This window comes from Zootoca vivipara, chromosome 7, assembly GCF_963506605.1.
Source record: "Zootoca vivipara chromosome 7, rZooViv1.1, whole genome shotgun sequence".
In the NCBI taxonomy this organism is placed as follows: Eukaryota; Metazoa; Chordata; class Lepidosauria; order Squamata; family Lacertidae; genus Zootoca; species Zootoca vivipara.
The window spans coordinates 30,559,088-30,583,991 of record NC_083282.1 but is presented as its reverse complement, the minus strand read 5'-3'; the positions used below and the strand labels follow the sequence as shown (position 1 = coordinate 30,583,991).

The 24,904-nt window shown below is 41.8% G+C and overlaps 1 protein-coding gene across 2 annotated transcripts in view; it reads left to right on the top strand.

The window, feature by feature from the left end:
- The first annotated feature begins 18,574 nt into the window (after nucleotides 1-18,574).
- The window catches only part of ST6GALNAC5 (ST6 N-acetylgalactosaminide alpha-2,6-sialyltransferase 5), a 78,502-nt gene continuing 72,172 nt past the window's right edge, over nucleotides 18,575-24,904 (top strand). For both annotated transcript variants that reach the window (XM_035121998.2, XM_035121999.2), the window contains exons 1-2: nucleotides 18,575-21,641; nucleotides 22,902-23,189. In XM_035121998.2, coding sequence (XP_034977889.2) covers nucleotides 21,627-21,641; nucleotides 22,902-23,189 — 303 coding nt within the window. In that variant the 5' untranslated portion in view covers nucleotides 18,575-21,626. The remainder of the gene's footprint in view (nucleotides 21,642-22,901; nucleotides 23,190-24,904) is intronic.

Genomic DNA, 24,904 nt, shown 5'->3' with positions numbered 1-24,904 from the left:
TCAATGGTCTTGTTTGATAGTAAATTTCATGTTGCTGTTATAGGGGTTGTCTTTAAAAGTCTGAAACGGATTAATCTTTTCTGCATCACTGTCTATGGGAATGCGTTCTTGGTTTTGGAACACTTTGGTTATGGAATGGACTTCCAGAACAGATTACCGTAAGTTTGAGAACCAAGGTACCACTGTAGAATGCTTTTTAGGGTGTATGTCATTGTCACTAATATACAGTATTCATGCTTGAGCATGCTTTGCCCCAGTATGTGTGTTTTTGTGGACATTATCTGGTTGGAGAACTGTGCTGCAAAATTCAGAGAAGTGAGGATTTCAAAGGACAGCTGCCTTTTGTTTCAGAAAATGTTTCCATCAGTGCATTCTTTCAGAATTTCTCCGCCCGCCCCCCATCCCTGTGGAAATGCTTTTTTCATTTTCAACCACCAACATTTGAAAACCTGGGAAGTGTGCACTAAAACTGCATGTTGAAATTTCTACATGCTTCTCTTTTAACATGCTGCTTTGTAAAGGACTGTGACAGCAATTCTGAACAAACTGTGGAGAAATTAATACTGTACTGAACAATGTGACTGCCTTCTGAGTAAACATACATGGGATTACCTTGTAAATTTGCCTGCCTTAAGCTTTGTAACTAGCATTTAAGGTAAAGGTAAAGGGACCCCTGACCATTAGGTCCAGTCGTGACCGACTCTGGGGTTGCGCGCTCATCTCGCATTATTGGCCGAGGGAGCCGGCGTATAGCTTCCAGTTCATATGGCCAGCATGACAAAGCCGCTTCTGGCAAACCAGAGCAGCACATGGAAACGCCGTTTACCTTCCCGCTGTAGCGGTTCCTATTTATCTACTTGCATTTTGACGTGCTTTCGAACTGCTAGGTTGGCAGGAGCTGGGACCAAGCAACGGGAGCTCACCCCGTCACAGGGATTCGAACCGCCGACCTTCTGATCAGCAAGCCCTAGGCTCAGTGGTTTAACCACAGCGCCACCTGGGTCCCTTTAACTAGCATTTACTTGGCTACAAATGTTTAGCATCAAGATAGTAAGTCAATCCTTAGCACAGTGATGTACAAAAGTTTAATAATAATAATAATAATAATAATAATAATAATAATAATAATAATTACTAAACTCCGCCCATCTGGCTGGGTTTCCCCAGCCACTCTGAGCAGCTCCCAACAAAAGATTTAAAATACATTAAAACATCAGTCATTAAAAACCTCCCTAAATGGGGCTGCCTCCAGGTGTCTTCTAAACGTCAGATAGTTGTTTATTTCTTTGACATCTGATGGGAGGGCATTCCACAGGGCAGGTGCCACTACCAAGAAGGCCCTCTGCCTGGTTCCCTGTAGCTTCGCTTCTCACAGTGAGGGAACTGCCAGAAGGCCCTTGGCACTGGAACTTCCAGGTTAAATGATAGGGGTGGAGATGCTCCTTCAGGTATACTGGACCGAGGCCATTTAGGGCTTTTAAGGTCAGCACCAACACTTTGAATCGTGCTCGGAAACATACTGGGAACCAATGTAGGTCTTTCAAGACCAGTGTTATATGGTCTCGGTTAGTGGATTTACCAAAGTGCCCTTCTCAGCTACAATCAGTTTGAACCAAATGTAAGATCTGATCCAGTGGAATATGCTGGGCAATTGCTGCTGCCACTCTGGGCAACCTGTCCAAGTGACTTCAGAATCTGATCTGAACTACCATTGCCATGGGTGAATATGATGGAGCAAACTCAATGATCAGAGATAGCCACTGACCCTTCCACAACTGAGACTCCTGGTATTTCCTACAACTCACAGCTAGAAAAGCCCCCTGCTCACCTTCCTCTCCCCATCCATCACCACGCTCCAGGTTAGGGGCAGGGGGAACCTTTGTCCCTTCAGGTGTTGCTGAACTACAGTTCCCATCAGCCCCAGCAAATATACCCAATGGTCTAAGGTGAGAGGAGTTGGAGTTCAGCAACGTCTGGGGAGCCAAAGGTTCCCTAAACTTGCTCCGGGCAAACTTATGGGAGCAGTGTACAGTCAGTGTGTGTAAGTCAGTTCATCTTATAGTTTGAGATTGTCAGCAGTTTCCATTTATTAGTTTTTAATTGTTTTGCAAAGCTGATCTGCCTTGAAGCACCAGAAGCAATTAACTCACAGCATATGCTAATAGCATGACACTTTAGAAAAAGGTTGCAGGAAAACTCAAAAGTTTCCAAAATAATCTCGACAAGCAGATTGCAAAACAACATCAACATAGACACTCTGCACCCATTGCTGAAGATGATTTCATCACATTGCTTTCATAGCTATAAATTCTTAGAAATAAAGGTGTTCCTAGTGGAACTGCTGATATTCCCTTAAAACCATGGTGGCCTGATCTAATTAAAGCAGGCCAATTGGGTAAAAAGAAATTTGTTGTTCAGCCAGGGCTCATTAAGATAGGTCATGTGGTCCAGTATGCATGGAGACACAGTTATTTAGTGAGTAGCAGATAACATGAAATAATTTCATCAAAATAAGAGGACAGTTTTAGAGCTATGTGCTTTTGAAGTGAAATGTAAGATTTTGTTTAAGGTCACAGGCACTTATCTCTACAAGGCCACCTTTTTCCAACCCCCTCTTGTAAAATCTCTGTAAAGATTAAACAGAAATGCTGCCCCCCAAAAAATTGAGTACACCAGAGTTTGAACCTTCCCAGCACCAGTCCAAAATGTGTGTGCGGGAAATGACAGATGACTTCATATTGCTTGTCAGGACAAAATATGGCTTTCTTTTGTTTAAATCCCACAGTGGGTTTTCTGTTGTTCAGAACTGGCAAAGCTGTTGTCATTGTCAGTGTGGTTCCAACTGGCATTTCCTTGACAGGGTGCATAAATATCTTGAAAGATCAGTTTTGCCCTCTTGCTAATCGTTATGTGCTTGTGTGTTTGACAGTGGAGCAAGGCTGTGTGGGTGGGGATTGAAGCTGCCATTCCCTGTTAACGCTGATATGGTTGTAACAAGCATGTGACTCAGTTGTTCCTTTCAGCATACTCTTTGTTTTCTGCTCTTCTCTGCTGCTGGCTTTCAGTATCTGAAGGGTGCTCTGAAGAATGACCACTTGTTCAGTCTTGCACATGGCCACACGGTCAAAACTGCAAGCTGGAACTTTGGGCATTTCCCAGAAGATCTCGAAAAATAAAATTGATGTGGCTGTCCACACAGAAAGTAAACAGACAGGAGCATTTTTAAAACAATTAGCAAGGAAATATGGACATTGTCAGAAAACAAAATAATGTCAGAGACCGGAGGCTTGTATGTGCTTCCTCCCCTCTGTGAAACTGCAAGTGAGCCAGGCCTTAAAGCATACCCTCCAACCTTTCTCAGATGAAAATAGTGATAGGAATTCTTTTGGGGATAACACAGGAAGGGATATCCCCTAAATTATAGGTGTACACCAGCGCTGGGGAACTCCATTTCCTCATGGGCAACCTTTTGAGGGCTGAAGATCTGTGGTGGATGGGACCAATGGTAAGAGTGGGTGAAGCAATGTTACATTTTAGCCACACAAAAACTTGAGGTTTCTACACATGTGTGCTTTCCCTACAACCACCATATTCTTATCAGACAGACAAGAGGCATTAACACAATTCAAGGACACATTTCAGCCAAACAAAAGCAGGATGGCCACTGGGAGAGTGCCAAGGGCCAAATAGGGAGCCACACTTGTCCCCTGAGGCTGAGGTTTCCCACCCTGCTGTGCACTTAAACTCCTACATGTACTCCTAAAAATCACAACGTGTGAAAACTCAATCTAGTGGAGGATTTAGCCCATATATAGTTACGTAACTGGAACACAGAAGAGTTTGTTAAACGTCAGAAGTGTTATGTTAATCAACATTTTGCCTAGAAGTAGCAGTGGTTGTGACCATGCCTGCATAACTATACTGGGATCTATAGAAGCATGCAAAGACTTCTATAAAGCAGAACAAAACACTAGAAGAAATCTATAGGAATTTGCATGCCTTGCAAATTCAAGATTTGGCTATTTCATTGGGAGCTCTTAGAAAGAGCCAGTTGCAAAGGTGGGCAGATACATGGCATTGCAAGCAAGAGACATAAATAGCAAGAGCTTAGCTGACACATTTTTATTATTCAATTCAGAAATGTGTCACACCTACTTCTACGTCCTACGGAGAGGGAATACGTGCACAAACTGGCAGCATGTACTCATATGTGCAAATTGTATTCTGCATATGCATCAACAGATGTTCAGGAATATATGGGCATTTAAATAGCATTCATTATTGGTCCATTATGCTAAGCTCTTATTAACATAAAGTGAAAACAGAAAAGATGATAAGCAGAGATACACCCTCCCTTGAGGCAATAGCAGGATGCATTTCAGTCAGTCACAAGTGGGAAAGTAAGCATTGCTGAGGCACCTTTATATTTTGACACCCCACCCCCCCAGATGCAAGCTCAGAAACTGCCATATATTCGAGTAAAGTTACTTCTGGTTTCATGGGACATTATTTATATGGCAAATAAATAATGGCTAGCCACACTGTTTTTCTTGGGGGAACCTGATATAAAGTGTGAGGGGAACAACCCTTAACAATGCATTGCTACTTTCTACATATACTTTCTACCCAGTGATCTAATTAGCATGATTTTGTATTTGCTTTGGAAGCATGCCAAGCAAACCATGTTTGCATGCTTTGGGGAGTCATAAAATCAGCTCTACTTCATCCCCCTGTGTTGAGTTGAAAGTTTTTAAGAGTTTTGATAAATACTCAGCATTTCTATACAGAATGTTGTTATTGGTATCCAGAACACCACCATCAATAGGGCATCTATTGATTTGCATAGGCCAGGCATGGCCAAACCTGGCCCTCCAGATGTTTTAGGACTACAATTCCCATAATCCTTGACCACTGGTCCTGTTAGCTAGGGATGATGGGAGTTGTAGTCCCAAAACATCTGGAGGGCCAAGTTTGGCCATGCCTGGGATAGGCTATATATATAAACCTTCATATGAAGTATTGATATCAGCGCATTCAAAAACAGGTCCAGTGGAGCTTGAGGAATTGCAGCCTTAGATCTTAAACCAAGGGTGGTGAACCACTGGCCCTCTAAAAGGCTCCCATTAGGCCCAGGCAGCATGACCGATAATCAAGGATGATGGGAGTTGTAGTCCAACCATATCTGGAAACCACAGGTTCCTCATCCCTGCCTCAAACCATACCAAGGCATTGGTATTGACTTGACAATAGATTGTTCATAATCGGTTTTGAGTTGTTGTGATTTCATGATCTTTGATTAATCTGTAGATTCTTCAGACCTAACGTATGAGTTCAGTTAATTCACTGGCTTGATTGGTGGTGTTGCAATTTAAATGTTGCAGTGAAAATGCAATATGATGCCTCATTCAACTAAATGGTCAATTATAGCATCACCTAAGCAAGTTCAAGCAATTTATTATGATTACGGACCAGTAAAATTCAGTACAAAGGGACAGAACATTTTATTTTATTATTTTTTTAAAATTATTAATTTTCTTTTCTCTCATTACAAATATACTTATAACATACAGCTTACATAAACATCTCTCCCTCCTTCCTTTTGACTTCCCTCAACTTCCATTTCTGATTTATTAACCTCATTACTATATTCTGCTACTTTCTACAAATATCATATTTTCCTTTTATTACATTACCTATTCCCTATCCATAAAATTGTGAATGTTTATTTAAATCCTACCATCAGATCGATATTCTGCCTTTGTTTCTGCAAATATAGTATAAAAGGTTCCCACTCTTTTTCAAAATCCCTAATGTCTTTTTCTCAAAGTCTGTGTGACAGCTTCGCCAATTCCGCATAGCTCATCAGTTTTTCCTGCCATTGTTCTCTTGTTGGAATTTCTCCAGTCTTCCAATTCTGTGCCAGCAATATTCTCGCCACCGCTATCGCATGCATAAATAATGAAATAATGTCCTTTTCTCATTTGGCAGGTCTTGCCCTAAAATACCCAACAGGAAGGCTTCTGTTATTTTATACATTTTTTAAAATTCATTATAAATCATTTCCCAATATACCTTAACACTTTTACACTCCCACCACATATGATAGAAAGTCCCTTCAACCTCTTTACACCTCCAACATTCCCTCTGTTCATTTTTATATATATTGGCTAGTTTCTCCGGTGAGATATACCATCTATACATCATTTTCATGTAATTTTCCCTTAGCAATATACAATCCGTAAATTTCAAATTTACTTTCCAAAGTTTTGTCCAATCTTCTACTGATTTCACTTCTTCATCTTTCGTTTCCCATTCCAAAATGATGTTATACATTTTCTTTAATAATTTTGAACTCTCTTCTATTACTTCCTTTTGGAATTTAGAAACCGTGTATGAAAAGCCTTTTTTATTGTCCTCTTAAAAAATATCTTTTAGCTGTCTATGATGCAACCAACTTTGAAGATGTTCCTTTATTTCCTCATATTCCTTCAATTATAGTTCCCCTTCCTGTTCTACTAACAATTCTCTACCATATATGTCGGCCAGTCTCCCTTTCCCCCCAATGTTTTTAGTGAAAATGCATCAATAGGTGATAACCACCAAGATGTTTTGGGTTCTAATTGTATTTGTCCCATGCCTTGAACAATGCTCTTCTTATTATGTGATTGTGGAATCCTTTATGAATTTTGGTTTCCCCATACCATAGGTAAGCATGCCATCTAAACCTACTGTCATGTCCTTCCAGGTCTGTTATCTCTTCTCTATCAAGTTTGATCCAATCTCGGAACCATATTAGGGTTACAGCTTCATAATACAGTTTTAAATCTGGAAGTGAGAAGCCATCTCTCTCTCTTTCACATCTGTAAGTATCTTTTCCCCATTCCAGACAAATCTTGAAATTTCTTTTTGACAGAACCTTCTAAAACAAATAAAAACAATTACACATTTATCTTCTCTCAAAAAGCCCGCTAGTTTTTAAATATATATTAATTACATAGAAACACTTTAAGATCCTTTTCAGTCAATCAGATTTCTCAATACTATGAAAGCACACAAATTCAAAATATCATATATATAATATTCATTCTCAAATATAACTCATGACTTTGAAATCACCAAATAATTCAGCTTTGCTCTGTAGATCAAGCAATGCGATCTGACTTTATGCAACATCGGTTGAGACTTCATAGCACAGCTCTTTCAGTTCTGTCTCATAATTGGATGTAGGAGCAACACACAGTGACTAAGAAAGCACAAGCCAGGCAAGGTGGGATCCTTGAAATGGTTTATATCAGGCACCCCCAAACTTCGGCCCTCCAGATGTTTTGGACTACAATCCCCATCTTCCCCGACCACTGGTCCTGTTAGCTAGGGATCATGGGAGTTGCGGGCAAAAACATCTGGAGGGCCGCAGTTTGGGGATGTCTGGACTATATTGTATGTGCGAAACAGGTGAAGAAATTGGCTGCAGAGGTTCCAGATTTTGCAACAAAATGATAGCTTATCCTTGTCATAAGTCAAATAGATTGTTAAAATAAAAGAGAGGAAATAGTTGTCAGGATGGGTTAGATCAAAGACTTACTGCAGATGGAAGCAATAAATTGGGAGGTTTGTCTCAAGATGCCAGAGATGGCATGTTTTTCTGCCAACCACTACCCGGAATCAAGTGAAAGGAAAGACAGAGGTTTTTCCTAAAGAGAGATTATAAGGCTAGAAGTCTCCCAACTACCTACCTTCTCACCTACCTACATGTAGCTGTCACTGTAAACCAAGAAAGAGGGTTACAAACAACCAACAACAACCACCCTGGGTCTTTCATGAAAAACTGGTGTTAGCCACAGGGCTCCAGTAAGCACATATCATTTGACATTATATATACTCATGTATTTATACATCTAAATCACTTGGAGCTGAACCACTAAAACAAACTAGCTGAACAAGAAAACAACAAAAACAAAAGGTTCCACTGCCTCCCACCGCCTACAGCAATATGGATTTGATAGATGACTGCTCTGCTCATTTTCATTCTGAGCTAAGCCTGCCTCTCCAATGCCATCAATATCATCAGTGTTGTTACTGCAACTGCTGACTGAAGTTGATGCAATAACTATTAATTAGGTGACTCTGTCCTTTTGCAAAAGCACAGCCAAGCCTGTGTAGTTTCTCCTGGAGTTTCCTTAAGCTATTGTGGCTTGTAGAAGTCTCAAAAGGAACAGCGAAGTTTTGAATCAGTTCCTTCTCCTCCTCCTCGGACTCTCAGTTTTTGATACCATCACTTCTGGACTGTCTGTAGGAGATGGGCCTCAGGGAGACTTTTCTGCAGTGCTTCTAGTCTTTTCAGGGAGTGTTCCAGAAGATAGTATTTACTGAGTGTTTCTCATCCCCTTGGCTCTTGGAATATGGAGTGCTGGTGGATTGGTCTCCAATGCTATTTCACAATGCTGTTGTTGTTTAGTCATTTAGTCGTGTCCGACTCTTCGTGACCCCATGGACCATAGCACGCCAGGCACTCCTGTCTTGAATTGAATTCACAATGCTATTTTTGATAAATCATATACACACTGTGTTGAATTGAGTGTTAGTCAAACTTAGAGTAGTCCCATTGATTTATTAGGTCTGTTCTAAGTCTGGATCCAACTCATTGGTTTAGGTTTATTAAATTTATTAGACACCTTTATCTTTTTTTTAAAAAAAGACTCCAACCTTCTTACAGCAACTCAATTATATAAAAGTGAGGGGGGGAAATGAACACAACAGCAATATCCATAATACGCTAAAAATCAAACCCACTATTTCTAATGAGAATCCACCAGGAGTAATTGATTAGCATGATGCCAGTATTTAAAAATCATCCAGTCCCATTACAAACTTAAGACTAGAGGAATCCCTTAACCTGGTGTTAAACAGATGATAATGTTGGTTCCAGGAGGAGGTCCCTGCTGGGGCTGGCCATGCCCCTTAGCTGATGCATTATTGGGGTGAGTCTGAAGGAACCAATAGGTATGCCCGAGGGCACAAAGTTAGGGAAGGCTGGTTTAGTTGTTTAGCTTTACAGTATTAGCCACATCACACCGGATTTCTCTTCATCCTTCACCTGCACTAACCCTAGTTTTATTTGCACTTAGCAGCAGCAGAATCTGGGATAGGCCTAACCCAGCCATGGCCAAACTTGGCCCTCCAGATGTTTTGGGACTACAACTCTCATCGTCCCTAGCTAACAGGATCAGTGGTCAGAGATGATGGGAGTTTTAGTCCCAAAACATCTGGAGGGCCAAGTCTGGCTAATATTGTTGGGCTGTCCCTTGGCTAAAACACCAGGATGAAAAAGTAAAGAACAGACCTTTCTCCACCTGACCTCACTCCTTTTGTTTGTAGTACGTGATGATCCATTTTAACATTACAGTACACAGGGGGTTTTTTTTAATGGTTTTATTTTATGTAATATATTTTGTGTGTCTGCGTACGTTGTGCTGTGCTCCGGGATTATTTTTAACGAAGAGCAGGCTAGAAATTCTCTCAATAAATAAATATGTGAAAAAAATGTCATCATTCCTGTCTTGTAAGGTAGGAGCTATGCCTGCTGTTTTATCTGGCTGCTCCTGACAAGACCAGGTCCGGGGCATTGTGGATGATAAGAATAATTAACTGTACTACATGGGGTGGCAGATAGAGAAAGACTTACAACCAGCCCACAGCTATTTTCCTTCATCTCTACGATCTTTGATTTGGTACCTCTCTGCACTTTATGCCTTGAAAGTTTTCCTTAAATGTGTCATTATCTCCTGGATAAACGGCTGCATCTCCCAGGGAAAGAGCACTATGAAAATCAGTGGTTTTGTCTTTTAGTGCATTGTGCTGCTGTGGCAGCTCTACTTAATTATCTTGTTGGGAATGGTTTATTTGCAATAAGAAAAGAGACCATTGTGGCTGGGCTTCCTTGGCCCGACTCCCTCGGAAAATAAAAACAGAAACAATGTTGTGTCATTAGTATGCATCCTTGCTCAGAAAACTGTCACTGGTGCAATACATTTATGGGAATATTTTTTATAAAAAAAAAAATTCCATCATAGTAAAAGAGTAACTGCCATTCAATTCTGCGAAATGCTTTCTCAGCGTCAAAAGATGCTATTACCACTGGGCTGGCATCATCTTTCATCTTAAAGAGGACATTAAATAAGCGTAGCAAATTCGTGCAGGCGAACCTTCTGCACTAAACATAAAATAAAACCCCATGTTGTTCAGGATGAATTATTTTAATACTTATGCTTTCGCTCAATTGGCCAATAACTTTTCCAATTGATTAAAACCTACATTTCAAAGGAAAAGGGGGCCTAAAGGACCCATATTCCTATATGCTTTGGTCTGCTTTGAATATTGTTGTAATCAGCACAACAGTGCAGCTTGGGCAACATCTGTTGGTCAGTACCCGATTTGCATAGTCCAGTGCTATGAAAACAATGATGATTGTGAATACTTACTTCCAAGGGAAGTATCCTTTCTGGAAACAAAAGCTGAAAGATTTTTGAACTCTGTAGAAATGGGAAAGAGTTTTGATTAAGTTCGCAAAGTTACCTAATTATCACCTTCTGAAACAAGTCACAGCCATCCTTCAAAACGTGCACTTTCACAGTAAAATGTTGATTAATTTTCATGTGGGTGTTTATTGTTTGCTTATTAAATCACAAAGTGACGTGAAACCGTTGAGAAGTGAATTTCTCCCACAACTCGCAACTCTCACCATTTTTTTGCCAAATTGTGCCCTTTGCACCCCTCTGAAAGTTTCATATTTAATTTATTGATCAAAGAAGGCTGATCGCCGAAGAATTGATGCTTTTGAATTATGGTGCTGGAGGAGACTCTTGAGAGTCCCATGGACTGCAAGAAGATCAAACCTATCCATTCTTAAGGAAATCAGCCCTGAGTGCTCCCTGGAAGGACGGATCGTGAAGCTGAGGCTCCAATACTTTGGCCACCTCATGAGAAGAGAAGAATCCTTGGAAAAGACCCTGATGTTGGGAAAGATTGAGGGCACTAGGAGAAGGGGACGACAGAGGACAAGATGGTTGGACAGTGTTCTCGAAGCTACGAACATGAGTTTGACCAAACTGCGGGAGGCAGTGCAAGACAGGAGTGCCTGGCGTGCTATGGTCCATGGGGTCACGAAGAGTCGGACACGACTAAACGACTAAACAACAACATCCTACTTTCTCTTCACGAGGAAGGAAATCACAATGGATGATATCACAAATGATAAGGAAACTGGGTCCCATCTGCCTCCTCCGTAAGTCAACCACTCTATGTACCAGTTCCTCCAACTCATGAAGAGGATTGATGACTAGCTAAATGTACAGGAAGCCCTATGAAATGAAATGCATCAGAGTTTTAAGCATTCCCATCCACCAGACGTTTTGATATGAACAACATGTTAACTGTACTTTTTGTTACCGTTTTTGGCAGCAGCTGTTATTTTCTCCTTGATTTTTTGCTGTGCTTCTGTTTTCATCTGTTGGTATATTTTGATTAAAATGAGGAGCAGTCTTCAATAAGCTAAGTTTAGACTCGGATATTAATTTCTTAAGGTCAGAAAAAGCTGCAGGTTCTTTGCATTTGGCTCAGGTGACGTATACAGTGCACTCAGTTTTTAGTACACAGACTGCGATTGTTTGCTACTTATAATGTACAAAAACAACAACAACCCAATTACAGGACATAGTAACTGAATCTTCTGTTTAAAATGGGCAGTTCGCTTCAGGTTAAGTACGCTTCAAGTTAAGTACTCCGCGGACCCGTCTGGAACAGATTAATCCACTTTCCATTACTTTCAATGGGAAAGTTCGCATCAGGTTAAGTATGCTTCAAGTTAAGTACAGACTTCTGGAACCAACATGTATACTTAAACCGAGGTGCCACTGTTATATTGCTAGGGCTTGATTTGAATATAAATGCTTCACCTACGTTCTCGGGTATAGTTTCTCAAGTGTGGATGATGTTTAGCTACCATATTCCCATTGAAAGTAGTCATATGACTCTGGTAAACACAGAGGAATGTTTTCCAAGCAGAAGTACTCAATGCTGCAATGTTTTGTCGCAGAGTTCTACCTGTTCTAAAAATATTTCCATGCCATCTCTCAAGGTGGCACCCAGAAAAGATAAAAACACCTTAAAATAAAACAACATAAAAATAAGCATGGTGAACAAAGCATCGATTCAGCTGAGGGAATGGGACAAACAAAAAACAAAACAAAAAAATTACTGCAGTTATTCATATGATCGGAAATCTGAGGAAGCAGGTGATAGAATTCTTCATAGCATTTAGCAGAATGATAGCAACTGATTACATGAACACAGCCCTGTCCTTGAAGAGAATATCTGCTGCCATTTTCCAATGTGGCATCTTTTCATCTTTTGCATCTTTTGACAACCAAGCTGCAAATACAGCATTCAACTTTGCAGTCTTAACCATGTCCACTCAGAATCAAGTTCTATTTAATTCAATGGAGCTTGTTCCCAGATGAATTGGGTTAGGATTATAGTTTAAATCCATCTTTCTTTTAAAGGACTCTAGGCTGGGCTATTCCTATTTGAAATACAGTCTCCCTCATCCCAGCACCTCTCTGATTTCTACCCTATACAACACTGCGGTAAATCCCTTCCACCTGATTTCAAATTTCAGAACCTGACACAACCGTGAGCTTTTCTTCCTTCCGTGTGTGACAGAAATTGCACCGTTCATGCTTAATCCTGTTTTAAATAGTATTTTTGGCCTTCTGGCCTTCTGTGATGATATCTAAGATCTTTTTTATCCATCACACACCGCTACAACTCTTCCTATCACATACAACGTCCCCTTCGTGATTCACATTCTCTCCCCCTATTTTAATGTCCTATTTCCTAGTGTTAAAAAACAGCCTTTGTTCTGTAACAGTCGCATATTACAAACACCAAAAAGAACAGCACACACAGTTTTTGTCATTTGAAAGCCCTGCAATAATTAATTAATTAAATGTTACCTCTGCATACCTTTCAGTTTAGCTCCTTTGTGCTGACACTCTCCAACACAGCTGGATAGCACTTTATTTTTCCTTTGAGGCTGGCTATTTTGTTTTTGCCCAATACAGTATTATCTCCTTTATCAAAGTAGCCAGGGAAATATTGCCATCTTTGGATAATGCTAAGGAATATCTGTCACAAGGCACTCTTCAATGAAGCCAGAAAAGACCAGGAAGCTTTCAGACACAAGCTGGGCAGATTCTCTGTGGCACAGTTAGGACGGGGAACTTTTGTGGCCTGGGGGTCATGTCTTTATCTCTCTCCATGCTGTGGACCAACTTTGACATGTGGGTGGAACCCACTGATTTCCTTCTATAAGTATTCAACACCTACAGGCATTGGTGTCGATCTTGTTGGTAGTCACAGTTTTGAGACCGTGTATGTGAAGAAACAAGAAATTAGGAATCTGAAGCCACGGCAGGAGATTTTAGTTCGCTATTTGCCTGCACCTTGACTTCCCATGCAAACTTATATGTACCCATGGATCTCTTGGTTATTGTGTTTTACACCTTGGAGAGATCCAATGCACATGCACATTTCTCTGCACATGTAGACATTTAAATGGTTGGGGAACCTGTTGCAGGTGAGCTGAATATTCATTTATATCAAGTATTCCCCAGGTCTTGTTATCAAGCATAAAGCCTGGCTCCACTGATGTACCATAACCAGGGTGTACCTGATTGTTACTGATAGAAACAATGCAATATGATACAGTTTTATTCCAGAGTGACTCATTGTCCCTCTCTGCTGTGCTGATATGGCTCCAAACAGTCCTGCAAGGCTGATGTACATTGTGCTTTGTCCACATTTATGCCAACCCTAGGAAATCTACAAGTTTCACATTTTCACTATCTGTGTTTTATGTATCACACTGCTATTTGACTGGGATACAAAATAACTGGATTTGTTTTACTTAATCCTATGCCTCACATCTCTAGTATGAGGAATATATGTTAATTTTGCTTTCAGGTTATGGGTGTGGGCTCCTCTGGAGGATCCTGGTATCAGTGGCTGTCATTGGGTTGATCCACTAGTCAAAATCCCCAGTATCTAGTGTGGTGAATGAATGAGAAGGAGAGTTCCTATCTATGCATATTAGACAGGAACAAGTGTGGGGTTACTCCCTGGACACTGCGGACATCAGCGGCTTACGTCCATGCTATCTAGTCAGCAACTGTGTGTTTACATGATGCTGGCTGGCTGCCCCCCTTCTACAGCTACTTCCTGATGCTTACAAGGCAAACTTCTGGCTGTTTTGCTTAGTGAAGCATCTTACTTGGCCACCACTGCCAGCTACAGTACATAGAAGACCTTCATGCCCGCTCTGTCCCATAAAGCTAAATCACACCTACCCTACAGTATAAGGAGAGTAACTATTGATTCCTTAGCTGCCTTTGCCCCTTTACCTCATGCATACAATCTCTTGTTTGTGAGAAGAGCAGCAATACACTTTTGGCCAAAATTCAAGAGCAGAGTTACCCAAGAGTTGCACTGCTTTCTGTCATATAGACTCCTCTTGCTTACAAAATAAGTACTTGTGCATGTGTCAAGACAATAAAATAACGCCAAGTCCCTCCAAGCCTCACACACACACAAAGCCCAATGACAAAACAAAAAAACAATTGCTAGGCTGATTTCAAAGATATTTGATGGGTCTCTGACGTGCCCTTGCTTGGATTTCACAGAAACAAATCCATTTGTTGTCAGTCTTGTGGTTCAGCCTGTCATCGTAAGTGATGTTTGTGTTTGTGTAAGTAACAGCAGGAGAACTCCCTCTGGGCTATCAACTAATACATAAGACATTGAAAACTGCATCATAATATATTTTTATCTTTTTGTCCTTTCTCGTGGTTTATTAATGCCTTCTTCTATGCATATTAGTTAGATGAGCCTACCCTCTTAATGCTAATTTTATTTCACGTGCAACATTGTTCTAGAATATTTCTTAGTCAAAATAGGGGGTGGGGGACAAAGACAAATGCAGACTGCAAATCACAATCTGCTACAGACACAGCACTGTTTATAATCCCTTCTTTTGAACATCCCCATATATTTCTGAAACAGCTGTCCAATAATTTGCAGAAATTGCAACATTTCACTTTGCTTTTATGAATTCTGTAGCATTCCATTAAATTAGCTAATTTTCTAGGTAGAGAATTTATTCCTTTGTCTTCAGCAAATTTACTTAAACATACACACACAAAAATGCAAATGTCTGTATCTTTGAAATAGTAATAGGAAAAGAATAGGCTTGCCTTCTGCACTTCAGTGACATCATTTATTTATATTCAAAATGTTTAAAAAGGTATGCCTTATCCCAGATATTTAAAATGCAGAAGATACTACTTTGTTAAACCAGGACTATGTTTTTGAAAGAGACAAGCAGCATGCATATTGTTTCTTCACTGGTGGGTTTCATCTATACTGCTTGAAAATATTTGTTCTCGTATAGCTAATACCTTTATGTATACTGCCTAGAATAAAGAGAACCCCAGGAATAAAATGTACTAAAATGGCCAAGTCAGCAGATCTTATCATGGTTTTCCCCGTGCATTTTCATTTGCACTTCTTCCTTCTCGGCAATATTTCATTCTTTAGCTGTTTGCTGCTGTCAGAAGTTCAAAGACAGCCCAATTTCATAAAAGGGAGATAGTATTGATTGATCCAGCATATTGTTACCACCCCACCCCCCTTTTGACCAGTTTTTGATGCACATTCCCAATTTTGAAAAGCATTTCATGAATCAGTGTGCAGTTTTTAAAAAATCTATAGAATGAGCTCATTACCATGCTAGGTGCTGAATATTTTCCACTGGTTGCGTTTGCAATGCAAAGCTGATTTCACTAAGCCTTTATCTCTGCAAAAAGAAAAAAGAGTTAATCTATAAATAAAATATACAATGTATAGCTCAGTCGGTGGAACATGAGGCTGTTAATCTCAGAGTTGTAGGTTTGAGCCCCACATTAGGCAAAAGATTCCTGCATTTGCAGAGGGTTTGGACTAGATGACCCTTACTATCCCTTTCAGCTCTTTCTAAACTTCTTGTGAGAGGCTGAAGAGACTTATTAGGATTTGGAATTCATAGGTTGCATCCCATAGCCAACTGCACCCCCAGGTTGATAGCATTTGGCTAGTATGAGCAGCTCCCTCCATTTGCTGTCTTAAGACACTCTTTCTCCCTGATCTCTCATAGGCAGACAGGTCTCCTCCACTGTCAAAAGTAGAGTGTTTCCTGTCTGTGTTATGCTAAATTCCTAGTAGGTGTAAGCAATAACATCATAGCTTGTTTTAACTCAGTTCTATGTGATCCCACCCTTTGTCTTTCTGCTTTGCTTCCCCAAAATACCAGTTTATCCCCCCCCCCGCTAAACACAACGAAAAAGAGAACAAAATAAGACAATGATGCAAAATGCACAAAGGATTTTTCTCCCTCCGTCGTTTGTGGGTTTTTTAAAAATGTCATTAAAAATCATCTATAGCCTGGTGATTCCACATCCATTTATCCTCTGATCTCCCCTGTTTTAATGTACATTCAAGTCCCACAGAGGGGGAATGGGGTGGGGTGGAATCCCATCTAGCATAGGAAATTATATTATAAATACAGGTGAGCCAGAGTACTGTAATATATGTTGCCCCAGAGTATTAGCACTGTTTTTAAAAAAACCAACCTGAAAATTAAAAAGTGCCTCTCAGAGAGACTCAAAACAGTTAAACCTCTAAGAGAAAGATGTCATGAAAGGAGGAGAATGAAGTTGAACAGCTGTAGACTCTGCATGGCAATAGCTTGAAGGCATTCTGAATGCAGAGGACAGATGCTGACAGGCTGACTCTGGGATTATTATGGGGAGAACATTTGCATGCTCAAAAGTGGAAGCCCTGGTTACTCAATGGGAGTACTGCAAACAAATATGTCCATTTGAGCAACCACAAACAAGGACATATATATATTTCATGTCTTGCACTGACAGTGTCCAGATCAAGGTAGCACTCTATTCTGCCTTGGTCAGAATCCCACCTGGAGGTTCTGGGCACCACAGTTTAATAAGGATGTTGGCAAGCTGGAATGTGTACAGAGGAAGGTGACCAAGATTATCAAGGGTTCTGGAAGCTAAGATTTGTAAGGTATGGTTGAGGGAGTTGGGTATGCTTAGCCTGGAGAAGAGAAGACCAAGGGGTGATGTGATAGTCATTTTCAAATATCTGAAGGCATGTCACATGGAAGATGGCATAAGCTTGTTCTTTGCTGCTCCAGAGGGCAGGACCTGAACAAATGTGCTTAAATTTGTGATGGAATTTGTGATGGTAACAGCTGTTCAGCAGTGGAATGGACTGCTTCAGAAAGTAGTGGACTCTCCCTCATTGGTGGTCTTTAAGCAGAATTTGGATGACCATCTGTCAGAGATGATTTAGCTGTGATTCCTGAGGTGCAAGGGGTTGGACTACATGACTCTTGGGGTCCCTTCCAACTCTACAATTCTATGATGATTCTATTAACACATAGCACCACTGAAACGGCTTTGCTTTGGAAATATTGCAGTGGCGCGTTTGAATATTACAAAACAATTCTGCAATTTTTCAAAAATTAAAAACCCACTAGATTTGTGGAGTAATACATGGTATGTGGGGCTGATATATGGTTATCATTTTCAGATATGGTGGCATTTAGTACATGCACAGCTATATATACACTACGTGCATAGTATAAAACACATCACACAGGAACTCATATAACAGCCCCAAATTTACACCATTTGTGGACATACATGTAGTGATCATTTTCAGCTATGTCTGCTGTGCCATGCTGAAACAGAAGCATCATTTCAACCAATTGTGCATGCAGACATGTGTGCAATACCACATGCCTCCATGTCTGAAAATTATCACTATAAATTAGTCAGCAACTGGGGTAAATTTGAAGATTCTCTCGAAAACGACATGATTGATCAAGTGTGCCATTGCACTACTGCCTCTCAGAGGCACTGAGGAGAAAAGGCAGGCTGGAGCAGTCACTCCAGAACTTGCAGCAGTTCTGAGGTTAAAAAAAGAAGGCAGGAAGATCCCAAGATCACCTTCACTTCAAAAGCAGCTCTGAAGTTTGGGAGGACAGTGCCTGTTTCTTCTTGTGGTATCAGGGCCATTACTCAGTTTAAAAAACCCAGTTGGGCCTGAGATTCAGGAGTTCTGAAGAGTGATGGATTAGTGTCTCAGAATCGGTCACCCCATCCATCACCACTGGTGTGCCTTCTGTTAGTGCCAAGAAGTCATCCAGACAGTTCTGGGCATTGAGACTTTCTCCCACTGTGACTGTCACCTTAATGTTACCCACTGGAGCTGATAAGATCTGGACCCACCTAGTGCCTAAATGACAGACCAGCCAGGAATCCCAATTGCACTCCTCTGATCTCCACAAATGGGATGGATACCAGTGTTGGGAGCGAGCCCAGTCCCTCCACAGACTTGCACACTCCACCTTTTATCTTCTCCTTGGCACAGTTGCAAGAAGGCAGAAGCTTTTGCTTCTGATGCTGATTGTTTAGCATTGCATCCAAAACCTAAACTGTGGTTAATCGTAGCTATGATTTGTTGATGCAAGTCAGATTCATAAATGATGGTATGAAATTGGTTTGTTCCAACAAACCATAGTTAAGATTACCCACCCTTTGCTGAGTTCAGGTGACACAGCAAGCTTCAGATAATCTCAAACAGAATAAAAGCTTATTAACTCCTCCTCCTCTGCTGCTGCTGCCACTGATGGGAACCCAAAGAGTGCAAGCCCCAGGAGACACTAGACTCATTGCCAACATGATAGACTATGGCACCTGTAGTCCTCCATATGTCGTTGGACCCCAACACTTATCACTTCTAGCAAGCCGATGCAGGTAATGGCCAGGGCTGATGGGAATCGGCGTCTAGCAGCATCTTGAGGTCCTTAGGCTCCTCATCCCTGAACCTTGCCTTTTCAAGACACCTGAAAGCAGCCAACGTGGATCTGTGATATACAGTTTATAATACAGTAATGGGTAAAATGGCCTAGGATGTCAAGCAAGATTGCCGATCAGAAACTATTTGCATAAGGGATAATGGGTATAAAGCAAGGAGTAATTATTTATGTCTCCCTTGCATTTAAAACAAGAAATTACAACTGCTATGAATCACTTTGCACTGAATCTAGCAAGTTAGTTGAACTCTTATAAAAATGCTTTATTGACTTGTTCCAAACTCAATTAAGTGTTTATGAACTCAGTCTATTCTGCTACTTGCTGCAAATTTAATTATTTTTGTGGAATGTGTCTGTTCATTTTTCCATGTAATACATATATGTGCTCACCAATAATGTAAAATAAACAGCTACAGAGCTAAAAAGCTTACGGTAATTTCAGTGAGTTTAAATTGAAATTAGGTTAACTTGGCTCTTTTCTAATTTACTTTAAAATTTCCCTTGATGCACTATTTCTACACATAAAAACCACTGCAGAATTTACATTACACTATCTGTTTGTAATGGTACCTGTCATGGCTGCCAAGGTATGTGTCTATGATCATCATGGCTATCTAATTAAATATATGTGTATCAGACAACTGGACATGATTCAAGGCAAGCTCAACATTAAATTACAAAATTTAGATGGGCCACTTAATCAATAGACCCAGCAACTAGCTTGAGCTATCACCCCAACTCATAAGCTTGATGGCTTGGTTAGACATACTGTGTAACAGATGTCCAACATACATCCATGAGCCTTAATCATAAATATGATGCTTTCATTTGGCATGGGATAAAGGACAAGTTTCTCAGCCAGCAACCTGCTTGCTCATAGCAGGGGGGTGGGGAGTACTTTTAAAATGCATGAGCTGTCTTTTGTAGCCTGTTACAGGAAGACTTGGAAATCACCATTAATTTTGCTTTCAATAATCCATCAAGGTGGTCCTTTGTTCTGATAACCTGAGTTTCAAGTGAGACCACATGACAAAGAATAAGACCTGATGAGGTTCTTTTCATATTGCTTCTCCTCTCTATTGGTTCTGTTCAGTTCTAAACCACAAATTGAGTAAATGGCAAAAACAACAACCCAGTGCCGACAATCTTCTTTGAAATAAGATAAAACGTGTTTACTACCTGATCGTTTTAGTATTGTACACTTCTGATAATCAGTTTTACTTTATTCTTTTTTAAAAAAAAATCCTTAAGTGCTACTTTTGCAACAGACTAGTGATTGTATCTGCTCCACCGCTAGTCCATGAGTGAATTAGTAAAGATGAAAAATGGATTTCAGAGACAATTTCAGCCTTGAAAAGATACCATTTGCAACTATGGATAGATTAGCTTGCTGATAGTTTTCTCCTAAATACTGAATAGATATAGGTTAGATGGGAAGTTATATATTACAGTGTGATGGTTATGTGTAATTTGGAGAGAATGTGAACATAATTAAGAAGTGCATATTATCTAAAGTATCACAGTATCATTTTAATCACTTCCTAAGAAAACAACTTAAAGTGTACACACTTAATGTGAGTATGAAATTCAGTTTACTTTACTAAAAATTTACACCAATGAAATATGAATCATTAATAAAGAAGAAGAAAAAGCCCCAGGGAAAGAAAATGGGACACATAAAATAAGCAAAACCCTTTTATTAATAGAGAAAGCTATAATCTAAAATTAGTGCAAAGCAAACATTTTAAACATTATGCTAGGCTATGTGATACAAAAAACAACTAAATATGCTTTATGAATGATGGGAAGGAAGGTAGGATATATTATATGAATAACTGGTTCACAGACATAAGACCTAGAAAACATTTAAACTGTAGTTAAATAATCAAGCACTATGAATAAATAATGGAACTATTCAGAAAAGAGTTGCTTGGAAAACATACAAAAGCCTTGGAAAACATACAAAAGAGATGGAGATTCAGAATTAATGGCCAGAAAACTACAGGCACTTAGGTCTTTAAAAAGTAAATGATTAGGTGGAGAATAGTGCTTAATACAGGAATTTTGAAGAAGATAATTGGTGGTATTATCAACCTGCAAATACGCCTTGTATTTTTTAAATACATACCGGTATATAATTTATGTTGATCATTCACTGATCGAATATGCCATTGTAGAGTTTGTGAGTGCAAATTTAGGATTCCTTTTCCTGTCTCCTGGAGCGATCTTTTCCCCTCTCCACAAATCGAAGAAAGTAGGCATCTGATTCTCACCTAGGGTTAATAAAAGCTAAAAGTAAACTGTTAAAATTCTACCTATGCTGAGCCCGAGAAGGAGTTGTGAGAGGGCGCGGTTTAGGACCCAGAAGGCCGCGCCAGGCGGCAGTTGTGTAGATCACTGGGAGACTCTAAAAGGGTCCAGTTTTAATTCTCTCTCTAATCTCTGCAACAGCCGCGCTTCCCACAACAGCTCAAGGTTGGGCTGATCCCGACTGTGGCTTTGGATTTTTTTATCTCCGCTCCCAATCCCCGGCGGAAACCGCATTAACTGGCTCCTTCGCAATGGAAACCCTCGAGGAAAAAGTGGCTTCAGTCGCTCGAGCCTGAGATCGCGGTATCTGAAGGAGAGGGGCACGAAAATGAAGACGCTGATGGTAAGTCAGTTTTGCAGGAACTAAAAATGGTCCCAGATTACGCTTCCCCGCCTCCGGTCCTTAGGAAGTGTGAAGCGAAACCACCAGACCTGGCTGGGAGTTGTCGGGAGAGACAGACAGACAGACAGACCCCAGCCTTCCTTTGGGTCGGGTGATTTCAGCCTCTGTGCAGCTTGTCCTATTTATTTATGGGCATTTTTGCTCCATGGGCAATTTTGAAAGGGGGTCTTTGGCTGAAACCTTGTCAAGGAAGAGAAGCAAAGGAACTTCCCACCTGCCTTTTTAAAAATAAATAAATAAATAAATTGCAAATAGGTTCACATGCCGTGATGATGGCTGTTGGTGTTCAGCTGAACCGACTTGCCTTGCAAGGAGGGATCTCGGGCGCTTAGGGCAATAATCACGGGCGGGCATTTCTCTTCCCCACCCCCACCCCCACCCCCCCAAAAAACTGCAAAACGTGGGAACAGTGGGAATGACAGCGAAAGGGTAAGCCGGGAAAGTGAGTGGAGGATAAGAGAGAGAGGCTTAGGAAGCAGAAAGCGGGTGTGTGTGTGTGTCAAATTCAGGAAGTAGGTGCACTTTTCAAAAGGCTTCTCTGCTTTGGAACTTGCAGGTGCTGGGAATAAGCGGTTCCACCCCTCCCCACCCCGGCTTCTTCCGCCACCCCAGAGATTAAAATGGTAGCGCTGGGTGGCACCCGCCCGCCCACACCAACCTGCAGCCCTTCAGGGATCTTTCCATGGAGAGACCCAAGAACAAGTTAAAACTTGCAAAGGCTACCAAGGGACGGAGCTGCATTCTCCCGCGCGCACACCTGCATCCCCGCCATAAAAAGGGGGGACAGGGGAAACTTGCAAAAAAGGGCTGCCTCACACGAGTAGGCTGGCGCGGGTGGGCAGAGAGAGAGAGAGAGACGCCAAGCTTCTATTGACAACAATCAGAACTCCTCAAACAGTGGCGGGTTGCATAGGCGAGGCGGGAAGCGGCGAGGCGCGCGCGGGGCGGGGGCTGCGCAGCTCTTGAGGCAGGAAGGAGAGCGGCGGGAGACCTGGAGGGGCGGCGACGGTGCTGCCGCCTGAGCCGCCCGCGCTCAACGCCTCCTGGCCGCCGCCGCCGGCGGCGTTTCCCGCTCCGCCCTCTCCACCACGTCCGGCCTGGGGCCCCGCAGCGCTCCGCTCGCCGCCTGCCTGGTGGGGAGCGCGCTCTCCCCTGCGCGCGGCGGCTTCTCTCAGCGTGTCTCCTTGTCCCCCCTTTCAGCGCCATGGGCTGGCTGTGTCTTTAGCGCTCACCACCATGTGCACTAGCTTGTTGCTCATGTATGGTAGCATCGGTGGCGGCGGCGGTGGTGCTGGTAGTGGCGGCGGCGGCGGCGGAGGTAGTAGCGGCGACGGAAGCCCGAAAGAGCAGAGTCAACCGCAGCAGCAGCAGCAGGTGGCGGTGACGGCGAGCCAGAAGCCGGAGAGCCAACAGCCACTGGGCGGCAGCGGGCAGAGGCGCCTCCCCGACCGCCCCTTGGAAGGCTACATCGGGGTCCTGGACCACAAGGTGAGCGCAGGCGGCGAGGTGGGGGGGGGGCAGGAGGCGAAGGGCGGACAGAGCGCCTAAGAGGGAGTTCCTCCTGTTCCTCTAGGGCCCTTGGCTTGGGGTGACTGATGAAAGTTCTCCGGCAAAAAAGGGGTGTATAGACATTTCTGTTCCATGAACTATGGGGAAATGGCATGGGAGTTAAGGAGGCGACTACAATAAGAGCCAAGCTCTTCTCAGAGGCACTGAGCGTGGAGTGCCCCCCCCTCCCACGGACATTCAGCCTTGTGGATGTTTTTAGGGGTCACGTTGCCATTTAAAAGGCTGCCCTTTATTCCAGGGGGAATCAGTCCAAATTATTCTGTAGATCTCTTTGGATTCCTTTCTGTGTGGGGAAAACCAAAAAGCAGCGAATGCCTGTTGTTAGCAATAATAATGAATTCATATAGAATCCTATAGAAGGGACCACAAGGGTCATAGAGTCCAACCCCCCAGCGATGCAGGGATCTTTTGCCCAACATGGGGCTCGAACTCATGGCTCTTGAGATGAAGAGGGTTGTGATGTACCAGCTGAGCCAGTTTTATTTTATTTTATTAATACTGTTTGATGGGATATCTCAGAGCAAACGCCACATACTGTCTATTGCTTGTTAAGGGATGAATGTTTCTTTAAAAAAATAATACTTATTTTGAAGAATGAATGGAAAATGTATATAATCGATGTAAAACTCAATAAAGAATAATAACAGAAAGGAATGTTTCATTTGGTGGCCGTATACAGTGGGTGGTATCCTAACTAAGGCTGCAATCCAAAACCCACAGGAGGCGTTAGATTGCATGAAGATGTCCCCCCTCTTGTTTCTGCTGGCTCAACTAGCTTCTCATGTGTGGGTAAGCAGAAGGCTTACAGGTGCCTCTGCCAGCAGAGCCCAGCAGAAACCCCCCAAGTGGGGCAGGGTAAGGCTGAACTGGCTGGATTCCCAGCTGATTCCACAGCCAGTGCCAACCAGCACAGAGCCTAATTTGGGCCCAATCGCTGTGCCATCTTCCACTGCTGCCACCGTGAGTGGGTAAATTCAATGGGTCTGTTCCCTGTATGGCTTAGTCAGATTCCACCCACTGGTTTCACAATTGGGAAGTGTCTTAACAGGGAGTTCTGTTGCACTGGGAGCTTTTCCAGACAAAAAAATTGGCATGGCCTAAATTATCAGAATCAACAGAATCAGATCAACAGGCTTTAATCACTCCCTTTTGCAGAAGTGTTTTTGTGAAAAGGCACTACCTTCAGAAGGAATTCCTTCCTTTAAAGTAAGCTTCATCTGCCAGTTTGTAGGTCTGCCTGTAATGGGCAACTTCTGCTTCTTAGCAGATCAAAGTCTCTAACATTGGTTTTGAAGGCTCTGCAGACCCCACAGAATCAATATTCTCAAGGGCAAAGGAAAGATAGCTGGCTTTAAAAAAAATGGTCCATACAAATTTCAACCTTTCCATTGGGCCTTGGATAAATGATGCTGATGATGCAATGCTGTGCGTGCTTTGTGTGTACTATACAAACCTATTTGCAGAAGTAAAATTTGGTGTTGTAGATAAGTTCAGCATGGCACTCCTCTCAGTAGTAATATTTGCTACAGAGGATACTTTCAAGACTGATAGTCTCTAATTGTGTTCTGAAGTGAAGGTGACAAAAGTATGGTTTTCATTAATGCAGCAAGAAGTGTGGGAAGAGGTCTCAAATT